This window comes from Manacus vitellinus, unplaced genomic scaffold (genome assembly GCF_001715985.3).
Source record: "Manacus vitellinus isolate BGI_N305 unplaced genomic scaffold, ASM171598v3 scaffold_63_pilon, whole genome shotgun sequence".
Lineage (NCBI taxonomy): Eukaryota > Metazoa > Chordata > Aves > Passeriformes > Pipridae > Manacus > Manacus vitellinus.
In genome coordinates, this window is record NW_021940711.1 from 719,373 (window position 1) to 733,504 (window position 14,132).

Here is a 14,132-nt window from a genome sequence, read left to right on the forward strand (position 1 = left end):
CCAGTCAGAAGATGCAGACACAGTGTTTACAGCTACAATTCCACACAGGCAAATTGTTTACTCCAGATCCAGGTTCAAACTGGTCAAGGGCCTGCACTGGGAGTATAAATAAACCAGATTTTTTTTTTTCTGTATACTTTTTTTGAAGGAAACATGCAAATAGGCTGTCAGAAAGCATGAAGTAAGGTCTCTCTTACTGTTAAATATTTTCTTTTGCTTCCCCTAGAAAAAACTCTCCTCCTTCCTCTCTCCCTCCCCAGTTAACATTTGCAGCTTTGTAGTTGCATAACTGGCTCACTTGAAATACAGATTTAAGTATGATATGGAGTAACTCCAAGGTGAACTTATAGAGTTGACAGGGAAGATCTTTTTTGGTGTGTGGTATGAGACTTTAAATTCCTTGGATATGAGTGATTTTTAACTGTCCCCTTGGTATTCAATGGGTCACACCAACAGGAGTTAACGTGCCCACGGCAGGGGGTTGGAATGAGACTGTCTTTAAGGCCCCTTCCGACCCAAACCATTCTGTGATTCTGTGGATAAAAAGTCTTTGTGGAACTCCCTAAATCCAGTCAATCAGCCACCGGCTGAATTTGGCCCTGAAAAATTCCTTTAGAACAGTGTTGCTCATCCAGAGTCCCTCACAAACTTTGATGCCCGGAATTGTTTGGAAACACCAGAAAAAAAAAAAAAACAAACAAGAAAAGGAACATCACAGGAGACGAATGCACACGTTGTAATGGACACAAAATTTTTAGCCAAATTCTATTTTCATGACATGCACGTTGTCTCAGGGAAGTGCAAGCAACTCTCTCAACACGTGGCCCATGCTCCACTGCAAAACAAAGTCAGCCCAGGATGGGAAATCTAAGATTAGCCATGCAGTGCCATTCCCAAGGCATGGAACAGCGTCCCAAAAGGTGCTGAAGAAACAGGGGGAGGAAGGGGAAGAGACCCAGAACTGAATGTGAATATTAAACAAAGGTTCAACAGCCAAAAAAAAAAACCAAATTGATTTGTGTCTTCCATAATTACTCATAATTTGAGTTCCTTCATAAGTTTGAATAAAAAGAACCAATTTCACCCCAGCCATGACTGTCTTAACTCTTTGTCTCCATTTGTTTGCTGTCTCTTCTGGAAAATATCGGTGCTTCTGATGGCAGCCAAAGGAAACAAGAAAGGGTCGGGCAATATGGCATTACAAAGGACTGCTCAATTAATTACACACTCTCTACTGCCTCAGCTGACACAGCACTTGAGCACAAGTGAACGCTCTTTTAGTTTGCTTAAGGCTTTGTGTTTCAGCTTTGAGTTAATAAAACACAACAACAATAACAGACAAATACTTTCCCCAAAGCCTTGGGGTACCTCAGGCAATCCTGCAAAGGATATTCCCTTTCTAATACAGGATTGTGTCCTTCTTTTATGAAGTATAAAGAACGTCCAAAACCTTTTTCCTTTAATTTTTTTATTTTTTAATTGGATTTCTCTTGAAAATAATATACGGAATTTTGGTTTAGTTTTACATATTTTTTTCTTTGATAAGATTTCCAAGTTGTCTTACAACTGTTGAATTTGAACTTTAACACACCAGATCCCAATGAAAGATAACCACCAAGTCTTTCAGAAAAAAAACAACTCCTTTTCTCACGTTTCCCAAATTAGCAACATCCAAATTGAACGCAGCCCAAAACTTTATAAATAGTCTGGTTAAAAAAACCCAAAAAACAAAACCCTCTTAATTGCTCAACTTTCATTCTTAGGGGGCTACCATTAATTAATTGTTCAATTAGTCTTTCACATTTAAGACCTGAATTCTTAATATACTCAAAAGTACAGCATGTTACGGGTTTTTAGCAGAATACAGTGAAGTCTGTATTCAAAATTGTTTACCCAGCCTATAAGAGGGCAGCAACCCAAATTTTTTCTCTTCTGCAAGGGATTTGAAAGGGGTTTATCTGCTGCAACAAAGGTATTGCACATGGCACTGAACCACTTAGAGCATCCTACAGATTAATGGGAACAAACCACTGGCAGCTCTGCAGCATCTTTTAAGAAAATGGTACTCAAGTATAAATTTAGTTTTAACACCAGTCCAATCTATATATGCTGCCCCTGAAGAGTATATTGTGTAAATGTTGTTATTGCAGTTAGTATTTTCATAGGGTTGTCATAAAACCCCTATTTAGGGAATGGCTCCACGCTACTGTGCCACTGGCAACAGATACAGGAGAGGAAATTCTGCCAACAGGTTTGGTTTAAGCTGGAGTTTTTACTTCTCTTCTTAAAAACACAGCACATAAATGGCTAAATTCTTGCAGTTAAGTGGGGGGGAATAACTTCTGGTAGGGTGGAACCCGGTACATGGGGGAGAAAAGGAGCTTTTTCCAATCAATCTGCTGATAACGGGCAGTCAGTCACAGGGAAAGAATTACAGCCTTCGGGGAAAGGGCAGGGAAGCTGCTCTCAGGGGTGATTAGCTGCTCTCAGGATGACTGGCAGCACCTCTCTCACGAGGGTGCAAAGAGAGCAAGTTAAAAGCAAAAGTGAGCGCTGCGCTGTTCGGTGGAACAAAATGGAAGTTGTGCTTTTAAAAGGCAGAGAGTTCTTCTGAAAGCTGGAATTTGGCGTGGACATCGCTGTTAGTGCTCTTCAGTAATGTTTTTTATTTGCAGAGAAAGTCTAGGACTTCTCCTGAGAGGCTTCAGGTACTTTTACTGCACAGACTAAGACGGTTTGTTGCGGTTTTCTCGAACTTGATTTATTAATGTGACAGGAGCACCCCTTTGATGGGGCTCAATTAGTTTCCCCAAGCCACACCCCTCAATCTAATCATTAAAAGCATTTCTAGACTTAATCAGGTGTTGTGCCCTGGCACACCCCAAGTACTCTAGGATTGAAGACTCCTGGAATTTAAACACAATTGAGCAATACTTCTATTTTTTACCTATTCCTTAGTCTTGGGTCAGTGCCTGTTGTAACAACCTTCTTTTTCAGTCTTTTCTAAGTGAAACAAATGAATATTTTTACCATACCTCTTTATGTTTGTGTTCTTTTCTCAGTGACTTTTCCAAAACTTTAGCTTCGTACTCTGCTCTTGGATGATCCTGTGAAACAAGTCACATTCAATAAAAAGCAAAATTGCTTGTTTTCTGTATCAGCTACACATGGACTGTTTGCAGGTTGATTTCCTGATAATTTCTGAGTTTTCTAACTGAATCCCAATTTACTTGATGTCAATCATGTCAACTGACTGTACTTAAAAAAAATGTTAAATCCTGTATCATTCACAGTTCTACAGCAGCAACTGCAGAACAATCTGGACACCCACGTGCAATGTTACAGAGATTAAATTTAATACATGAGATACACAGCAAAACCTGCAGACAGTACAGTTCATACCGAGTGACATGACGCTTGGATTTTAATTACCTACATTTTGGATAAAAATTGAATGTCATTAACTGTAATTTCAGTGATCCTCAGCTCGTGAGGGAAACAATTTTCTGCTGTAGGTTTGCAAAATACTTGGCTTTGGGATGCCAGAGAATTGTCAGTTGGGGCGTTCCCCTGATTCTGTCTTGGACAGCACCCACAGATTCTCCATGTGCATTGAAGGAGAAGGTGTAGGAAACAATTGGAAGTAAGAGACAGCCAAAAGATTCAGAAAGATTCACGGATTCACAATAATTATGCATTCATAAAAGAGTCAGAATTCAAAATTATGCGTTGGATGGGAAACAGAACGGAGCTGAAAAAAGTCTGAACAAGTGGAGAGCGGGAGGGTGTAAAGGCAAAGCAACCAGTGGGAGATCTAAAGAAAATCTGATGCTCAAAAAAGAAGAAATGGAGATCAAAAGATGGCATTCATCAGTAGACATGGAATAAAAAAGGTAGGAGCGATTTTAAAAAAAAAAAAAATGTTTTCCAAACCTTGACTGCCTCCTTCAGGAAACCAGAAAAAACCCACGAAAAACAAGAAAAAAAAAACAAATAAACAAAAATTTGATTACTGAACAGTTGCAGATCATACTGGATTTATATTTTCAAAATTACATAAAACAGACACAGGTACAGCAGATGGCAAAAATCAGTCTACTCGTGTTTTGCATTTAGTAACATTACTGTCAGTATTGTGTGAACTTCAGGCACCCCTAAAAACACCCCAAGATGAGATACTTTGGGTTTTAACATTTCACTCAGAACCCTGATTCTTCAACACGATTCCAGCTTAAGTTTCCCCCAAATCAGAGGCAGGAGGAGCCTCAATTCGGTGCTAAACACATGACCAGATTATCCAGCACTGACTACCCAAAACACAGAATAAAATACACTGTATTAGCAGCTGCTCTGTGGGGCTGTGAACTCAGACATGAAGGGGATAGACATCGGAAAGATACACTTAATCCTCTCCACTTTCATGTGTGATAACAACAAGTTGCCAAAAATAAAAGAGCAGAATAGTGTCCAGGGAATAAATCCCCCTATTAAAACCCAGCAAACAGGTATGAACCAGCACAGCACACGGCACAGAGGCTGCTGGCACAGGGCCCCTAAATATATTAAGGAAGGAGATAAACATATTAAGGGGAGGGAGGGGATAATTCAGACAGAAAGACTTTGGGGGCGAGGGGAACGGTGCCTGTGCCAGGCTCGGTGAGTTGGGCAGGGTTTTGTTTCACGTGAGCAGTATTTGTTGTGTATCTATTTAGAACATCTCGAGATATGACAAGGGAGGTCATAGTTCTTTTAATAACAACAGCAGGGCAAGGCTTGGGGCTGGGGGGGGGCTGGGACTGTGTTCTGCTCCAGGAAGGTGCCTCCTTTGTTTTTTTTGCAAGGTGACAGAATTAAAAGCAAAAAGGTGGGATGCAGCTTTTCAGCTTCTCCTTTCCTCCATTGATTTTGATGACCTTTTTTCATACAAATTCAGCCCTTTTCCCCTTTATGTTCTTTAGCATATTTAGTACGACCTTGGCTGGGGAATATTTTTTTTTTTTAGTCAATGAAGAAAAAACCCACCACCTCCACATTATGTCCCTCCCAATGCCCCAAAGCCCACAGGTCTGGCAGTGCTTTCTGAGGTATTTTCCAAGTCAGGGCTTGATCCTGCATCGTTAAAGTTAACAGGAATTTCTCAGTGCTTTATTTCACAGTGCTGTAACTTTATCAGCTCCGGTACATTCATTCCTGGTTTACAGCAGTGTGTGATGAATGAGGTCCTTAGCTGTTGGCACCCTGACATCAGCCCAGCAGTGAGCTCTGAGCTGTATATTCCATGCCTACACACTAGGTGTGACCCGACTACACGCTTCAAAAAAAAAAAAATAAAATCACATTTTGTGGCTATACAATTACGTTTCTACGGCAACAAGGCGTACTAGTCATACCCTTGCTACAAAAAAAACCTCAAACAGCTCATGTTATAGAGATTTTCCTTTCTGCTAAACGATGGAAACATCCCAAGAATGGTTCCCCATGAGGCAAAGTCTGTCAGGTCAGGGTGAGGAGCTATTGGTAACACCACGGTGGAAGCGAAAGAGTCAGAACTGAAGGGACAAACCTCCTCCTCTTCAAACCCAGTCAGGTCCCACCTGTAGTTGAGACGCATCTGTTTTCTCTTCCAGTGTTCCATAAAGGTGGCAGCTGAAACAACAGTTTGACATGTAATACCACACAACTTCATTTTTGTTCTCTTGTATTCAACAAGTCACGTCTGTCTGGGAAATACTGATGGGTCAGGAGTCAAATGTTTTATCTAGGTAAGCTAAAAAAAAAAAAATAAAGGGCATTTGTTGCACCCACAGCTTCGTGTAGAAAGGTGCCTGCTATTTCTAAGGGGTCTAAGAAAGTCAGGCACCCAAGCTTATTTAAATATTTGTACGTGTGATTAATGGTCTTCATCTACATATAATTTCATCCATAAGTGCAAACAAGCCTGTTTTATCTGTATAAAACGTGAGTGATTTAACTAACCTTGAACTGATGGTAGGGTTATTCCCTCAAAGATGTCAAGATAAAGCATTTTTATATCATGTAATTACATCCATCTAAAGGTCTTAACAGTATGGTTGGCTCTAATCATCACACACACTCATGGCTGGTGGTGGGCAGGCTGTGAGAGAGGAAGCCTTTGTGGGTTTTTATCACTAAAAACACTGCCTTTTTTTTTTTTTTTTTTGATGGAGAAGACTTAGAGAAAAAAAACTCATTAAAGCAATTCTTGAGTCCCAATGAATGATCCCAGTCTATATCAGTCTATCTGCCCCTGAGACCGAGCGAGTTCTCAGAGGACATATTTAGATGCTGGGAATACACCAGAGTTGTATAATAAATAAGTGATTATGAAAGAGGCAAGTCTACCAAGAAATGGTGTTCCCAGGGGAGCTTCCTGCAGTGAGTATTAACAGATGTGCTCAGAAACACTCATATCCAGAGAAAAACAGAGGCAGGGAGAGGGTAAGAAAGTTGAAAAGAGAGGAAAGGACACCCTCATGACTGGAGCCAGGCTGGGGCCGTGACACTCATTCGCCTTCCAAGCGAAACTCTCACATGGAAAAGTTACAACCGAGCCTCTTCACAAGCCACAGGCTTCCTGTTAATCAGGATGGCCGTGGCTGTGCCTTAAGAGGGTCTGTGTCATGGTCCTGGAATTGCCTCCCCTCTCCCAGCAGTTCTCACGCCGGGATCCGCAGCTCCCGCGCGCAGCCAGAAACACGGAGAACGAACGGGATGTCGTTCCCTCGTGCTACTAGAAACCCTTCTGTGGCACTGGCTTACAACAGGGCAAGATGAAAAGACTGTCTGAAACACAGCCAGCTCACGTCAGAAGCCCTCAGTGAAGGTGCCAGGGAGTGATGCAGCACTGCTCTGCCAGGAGCACCTGCATTTTCATATTTCATCTGCGCTCGTTAAGTGTAAGTGGAGCTTAAAAATTCCCAAAGGTTGCTGTCCAGACGATCTTATCTGGGTTCTCTGACATTTTTAATGCCATTTAATACCAAACAGCACTGGGCTAGAGTCCATGTTTAACACTGAACTTCTGACCAGGGCTCATTTTGGTTCTATAGCCAGTTTAAGGCTTGTGGGAGCAGAGTTTGCCAGGGTGTTAAAACACCACCGCAATACAAAGAAAGCCTGGCCTAATGTTTGCTCACCTTAATACCCCTAAACTTGGGCTTATCTTCTTGCTGTGCTAAGGGTGCCCTGTGTCCTGAGCAGGTTACTTGGGTCTCCTCTGCCTCAGCTCTTCAACTGTACATGAATTCAATAATACAAGTTCAGAACTACATGGAAAAAGTTCTTATTTTCCCAACTGGAAAAGATCTCTCTGCAACAACATTTGTTTTACGTGGTATTGCATCACAATTAAATTATAGGTTGATTCCAAAGAACTTGAGGAGCTTCACATCCCACTTCAAAACTCTCTCAGATTTTGTACAGAGCCCAGAAATTGGCTTCTGCCAGTCTTCTTTACTTTGCCCAAGACTGTAAAAAAATGGATGAAGAGACCCATGTTTGCTATGGAAAGGGAGGCAAACTGCTACTTTTTGGACAACAGGGTCAAAGATCCACGTGGGGTTCACAATAACGGTAAATAAGGGAGACAGAAGTTGATACTTGACTCTCTGCATGAGAGAATTGGACTGTTTAAAATCTGACACTGCATCTTTCTCCTTAAATGCTGCATGGCCAGATGATGATCTGAGAGACAGCAATCCCTCCTCTCTGCTGCAAAGCTGGTTGAGCTCAACCTCCCCCCACCACTTCCCAGCTTTCCCTCCAAACCTGCACCCCAGTGTTCCCAAAATCCCTCTGTCCTAGTCCTTCTCCTTAAGGTACTTGATAATGAGCTCCTAGAATTGCATCATCTAAAACATTATCATCTCAAACAGAGACCTTGGCCAAAAAGACACTGCTTGAAATTGAATTATGCACAATTTCCCTTAAATCTGTTCAGGTGTATGGTAATGTAAAAGCAGCTCCCAGAACAAACAAAAAACTCAGGGTATATTATTAAGATGGAATATAATCCAAAACACGTTATGTTAATTCACAAGGTGTGCAGGAAGACAAACATCATCTTGTGCTGCTCTCACTGATGCTGGGAGTGTCTGGCCACCAAAACTCCTCTCCCCCAGTGCCCATGCCTGGGGATGGGGTCCCCACCCCTCCTCCAGCAGGGATGAGAAGAGCCCTCCATCACCATTCCTGAAGACCCTCTCACAAAGGTTTCATGAGAGGGTTAATACCTTTACCCAAGCTCCAGAGACAAGCCAGGAAAGGTTAAGTGATGTGCTCAAAGCACGAGGGCAGCCAGCAGCAGGAAAAATACCTCCAAAGCCACTGTTCCCACTTCAGGGTCTGCCTGCTGATAAACTTAATTGCATCTCGGAGCACGCTCGGGGATCAATGTTGCTCTGTCCTGAAGATGCTAAAGGCCATTACACTTCCCCCCCCAGAGCCCTCCCCTCAACCCCAGAGTACATTAATACATTTCTTCTGTAATGTTCTAAAGTGGAAGCTGGCTCTGCAAAGACTTTTTTCTTTCTTTTTTTTTTTTTGGCAAGCTGTGCAATCCCGTTAATGAAATTTTGACAGACCACGCAGCAGCTTTATGACAGATGCTTAACAATTTCATTTGATATTCAGCTTGAGCAACTTTTTGAATTTTAGCCTCCAGTCCAGAATATAAATTTGGGCGTGGCAGATTCGTGGGAAAGGAAAAAAAAAAAAAAAGAAGGAAAAAAAGAGACGTTCTTTACATCATTAACTGCCTGAGTATAAATACACTGCTTTATCTCTTCTTTTCCTTCCTGTTGTAAGTAATTAAAAACTTAACATGAAGGCATAGATCTTCTCACCCCAGAGAGCCATGAAGACTGAGAAGAAGACAGTTGCAGGGTTATCAAACAGATGACTCGCACGGGCAGTCGCACAGGCAGAGCTCATCTTCCAGTAGCTGCACGTTCTGTCACACAGGGGGCACATGGTGATGTTGTTCCTCTGGTCACACATTTCCATACTGCAACAAAGCAACGAGATGTGGGAAAAGCATGGTCAGTGTGGCTCCCTCTTCATGCTCTGAGGGTCTTTTCTCCTCTGGTGGTCTGTAGGACCATCAGAGACCACTCAGAGAACTCAGAGCAGTCCTGTCTGTAACCTCCACCGTGGCAGGGGCTGAAATCCTCATGGCTGCTGATCCCTTTTTACTATAGGATCTTACAGAATAAAATAAAACTGAAGTGTTCTTGTTTTGAAATTCTAACTACAGTGATAGATAAGGTACAAGTATCAAGAGACTGGAGTTCAACCAATTTATCTTCTCTGTGCTCCATCTGTGTAATAGCAACAGTGACCCTCCCTTTGACTTTCTTTAACTGTTGGAAGCAGTACAAAGTAGTCTTAATGAATTAAAAAAAAATATCTATTTTTCTGTATCCATTATCTGCTTTGTTATTCAGGGCTCATGGTTGTTGTACAAACCATGTAATTTGCATCTCCAGCTTGATGATGCATGAAGGGCAAATAATGCAAAATCAGAGGGCTTTAAAAACATCATAATGCAAAACTTACTAAAGGATTAAAAATAGGAGGACATCAAGACTTTGTTAATCTGATCACAGTTGCTTATTTCAGCGATGTACATGCTCCATGCATCTCTAAGTCACACAATGTCCTCCCTCAGCACTTTGTGCTGGGAAGCACCAAACCCCATCATTAGCAGTATTTTGTTGGTTTGTATTAACATAATGATCTCAGATAGGAAAAAAAAAAAACAACTACCTGAGCAACTGGCCAAGAATTATTTGTAGCACATCAATGCAAACTCCACATGTAAAATTAACAATAAATGCTAACGAGATTAAAATGGGCTCTTTTGTGCCCTTGGTAGGGGGTATTTCTAAACATTTCTAAAGGAAGATAACTCTGAGTTTCCAGTGCCCTCCAGCAACAGAATCTATTTATTTATTTATTTGTTTTACCTGGGTATGTTCTCATCCACAGTGGCACAGCCATAGAGGAAAACGATAATCCCGACAATGGAAGCTGGAATGAGCATTTGTGTATAAACTCCCAGCCAGGCAAAATATAGCCCAATCTTCTCTCCAAAGTATTTTCTGAAATAAATTTTTAAAAAAAGAAATGAGAGAGAGAGAGAGAGAGAGAAAAATGTTTCCTATTTCTTAAAATAAAACGTGGCTAAAATTATGAATCACAGATGGATTAAGCATGGAGAAAGTAAGATCTGATGACCTGTGGGAATTTTTTTCTTCTCAGAGGACTCTCTTTCTCATGATGCTTGGAGTTCATCCAGAGATACAGGCACCATGAAAACAAGCCAGCCCAACTAGTCATTTTCTCCCCCCCCCCACGTTTCTGCTCTGCAAAATTGGTATCTTTAGATCTTCTGTGAGCAAATCCTCTTAAAAAAAGCACCTCGTTTTCTTCAGAGAGTCTCATCATGAGCAAACAGAATTGACTCAAAATTAAAAAGCTTTCGCTCTAGGCGGGATGCACCAGCACGTTCTAAACTCACACAAAAAAACTCCTTTTCTCCCAGTTTCCCATTCTCCAGAATCCCCTGGGGTGGCACTGAGGGCACGGACACCCCGCCTGGACACCCCCATCAGCACCTCTCTGCACAGCTTCACCTCTGCCCCGGGGAAACACGATGTTTAAGGGCTCAACTCTCACCTCACCAGGTCGATTGGCTGGTATTTATAAAACACCCCGTAGCTCGCCCACTCCTCACACAGGAGCTGCAAAACAGAAAGGAGAGGTGAGAGCTGAAGGAGCAGCGTGTTCTCCTTTGGCCCCAGCAAACTGCAGAGCTCACACGGGGGGGGGGGGGGTGAGATTTCTGGTCTCACCCCGTTGTGGTTTCAACCCACAACGTGCCAATGCACTCGGTCTGCATTAAGTATTAAAAAATAAATGTGCTGATTTGGCAAGCTCTAACACAGTGATGAATTCTAGCACATTAAAAGGCTCTTCAGCAACTGGACTGATGGATAACCACAGCAGAGACAGGGAGAGCAGTCCTGGGTTTATGCTCCGTAGCAGAATGGATGTGAAAGATGAATATGCTTTGAGCTTTTAGAAGACAGAAAAAAAAAATTAGGATAAACTGGTTTGTTTTTGCTATACAAACTATATAATTCAGCATCCATCAAGAGGTGCTGGGCAGAGGTGCCTCGAAGGCTGCATTTAGGATGTTTTTCAGCTTTAAGCCACAGGAACCCAACGATTTCCACTCTTCCTTTTGGTTAGGATATGGCCCAAGGAAAACAATGGTCCCCATTACTGATTTAAAAAATCGAATCCCTCGCAAAAATAGGTTCCTTCGAGACCTTCAACTTATCCTTTATTTTGTAAAATATGTAAATAGTTCTTCCCTGATTATTTTATTTATTCTGTTCAGCTAACGGAGTGAACAAGAAACCCAAAAAATACTGAAGAAGATGAACTGGGCTCTCTGGCCACCCAGCACCTCCTCTGTGGGGGAAGAACAGCTTTATATCTGCTTGTGAGGTCAGATCTCCCTTTACTGCTTCTCTCCCTGCTTCATAAACTTGGTAAATGCTCCTGGAGCAAGCACTGATATTTCAAGGAGACCCTTGGACGGTCACTTCTGTTTTTATTAATTCAACAACACAATCGCTTCCCCCCCTTCCCCCCAAATGTAAGAGCATAAACTGATTATTGCTGAGGTATTTATTTTCACTGAATGTGGGGTAATGAAACAAAAAGAAGATGTCAGAGCTTGGTTACACAACCCTCCACGGGTGGGGTGAGGGCTGCACACCCCGTGCAGCTTTGCAAGAAACCCAAAGGGGAACCGAGACCTAAACCAGGATCATCAGAGGGAGGGCAACATGATGAATTCTGTTCACAGCAAACAGCCCAAACAGGATGTTATTCCCTAAATATACAGGCTATTTTATCATGAGAACCTTGACAGATATCAAACTCCTCCATCTCCCCAGGGAAATGAAGGGCAGACCAGAGCCTGACCGCTGCCCGTGCCCGTTCCTCCCGCTCACACTTCTATCACGGAGAAGTCACGCAGCCAGCAACTGTTTCTAGAGCAGTTTTGGAATTCTCCTGCCAAACAAACCACTAACACAGACTTTCCAAGCTCAGCTGTTGTACTTCTCAGGCAAATGGTTCGAGTCATTATAAGAAAAAAAAGAAAAAAAAAAAGCAACTCCTTAACTTTTACAGAAACGTGACGTCAAAAATGTTAAGTGGACTGTGGGTTTTCCCCTCAGCAACACAAAATCATTAATCTTTATTAATTTCCTTACAACAGTAAAGGCAGAAACTGAATCCTAACAGCAGGCCTTTATTAAACAGCAACATTCTTGTATATTTTGTTTTTATTCTGCTTTAGGTTTCTTTTAACCACATTTTCCATAAGTTTAAGGCCCGTTGCACATGTCTGGGAAGCAACGATTTGGGGCACCTTGACATCCATGTGCACTCTGCTTTAATTTCTTTTTTACAACTAAGTCTGTGCTGTAAATTGGATTCCTTTTCTGTGATCTAAGCTTGTCAGGCATATCAGGAAAATACTCAGCTAAAGGGATTTTGCATCAGTGCCATGTTTTAGTTTTGTGCAACTCGAAACCAAATTTGTGTCTAAAGTACAAATGAATTATCTCATTTATCCTGACATTTATCAGCCTGATATTCAAAGCACAGCTTCAAAGACGTGATTAGAGGAGATCAGTGCACTAGACCTAAATATTTACTTCATTTCTATGCCTCAAATCTTTAATTTTCTTGTTAAAAAAAGGCACAGACCTAGCTTTGCACTGGATTAGATTAAAGAAAGCTTCGAGAAACCAGAAGAAACATGCCAAAAGACACCAAAAGATTATTTGAGGGAACTTAAAGTCAAAAGCCAAGGTAAACACTTCCAAACACACAAGGAACTTGTGAAATGAGTGAATTTGTGAGGTTTGAAATGCTAGCAGTGAAGAAGATAATCCAGACACTTCCATAAAATATGGACTTTAATCCTATTTTTGGTTGGGTGTTGTGTTGCTTAAAGATGAAATGACAGGTATGTGGTATTTTTAACACAAATCAATAGAGGGAGGGGGACAACATCCACTGTCCTTTGATGAGCCATTTGCACCTTAAAGGCCCAGCAGACTGTTAATTTTGGGTACCTATTTTCATATGTCCAACCTGCAAGTCTTTGGATCTCCTTTTCCTACGAGAAATGCACGTCCAGAGCATTTCTTTGGAGACGAAACCACGAAACAAACCGGAAAGGCAAAGTTTCAGGTCTAAAAGCCACCACATGACACCCAAATTTAGCAGCTCCTCCTGAGAGAACTGGTTGTAACCTCTCTACTTCAGGTTTTGTCTGACACACAGAGACAAAAGGCAGACTTCTTCAGGGAAGTGTGATGGGGAGGGTGGAGTAACCACACTTTGAATTTAAGAAATCAACATTTCCACAAAGGGCAAAAATTTGTTTTGTTTTGGTTTTTTTTCTTATGAAAAGTATTTCCTTAGAATAATTCCCACTTGTTTTACCGCAATAAACTGATGTCTTTCACTACACAGACAATAAAACCACAATTTAAACCATGGACTGAAAGGAAACGCTGTGCATCCACAGGGCAGTTTCTGCCTGAAGAGCCCACATTAAAGCTTTGCTGGGGACCTCTTATTCCTGATAAATATTCCATATTTATCTTTCCCAGTCACTTTCATGCTTGTGTTTTCAGGTGCTTCCCCCCCGCCCCCACCAGTTCTGATGCTCACACTGCAGATCAGCAGCAAATTAATTCAGCAGAGTTTGCAGTGCTGAGACCGGAGCTTGCCATGGAACGAAGCAGGATTTGTATCTGATACAGATACCAGAATGTGACTGAGCATATTCTCATCAGAGCTGGCCTGAAATCATCTGAACTTTAGGAGGAGTCACACAGAAATGCTGTCAATATTCTTACTAACGTGGCATGAAACGTATCATTACCGAGCTGGGTATTTTATACGTATTCCTTATTTAGACATACCATATACGCTGCTTATTTATACATGTTACACTGCATTCCACATTTTGGGCAAATTTAAAAGCTGGGAAGTACTTCTGCACTTCTACTGCTTGG

At 41.7% G+C, this 14,132-nt stretch overlaps 1 protein-coding gene across 1 annotated transcript in view; it reads right to left on the reverse strand.

The window, feature by feature from the left end:
* Positions 1-14,132, reverse strand: part of ANO1 (anoctamin 1) — a 79,620-nt gene that overhangs the window by 15,795 nt on the left and 49,693 nt on the right. Inside the window, exons 11-16 of the mRNA XM_029963792.1 lie at positions 10,699-10,763; positions 9,987-10,121; positions 8,865-9,025; positions 5,564-5,646; positions 3,934-3,945; positions 3,036-3,107 (exon numbers count right to left, since the gene is read on the reverse strand). Of these exons, the coding sequence (XP_029819652.1) occupies positions 3,036-3,107; positions 3,934-3,945; positions 5,564-5,646; positions 8,865-9,025; positions 9,987-10,121; positions 10,699-10,763 (528 nt within the window). The remainder of the gene's footprint in view (positions 1-3,035; positions 3,108-3,933; positions 3,946-5,563; positions 5,647-8,864; positions 9,026-9,986; positions 10,122-10,698; positions 10,764-14,132) is intronic.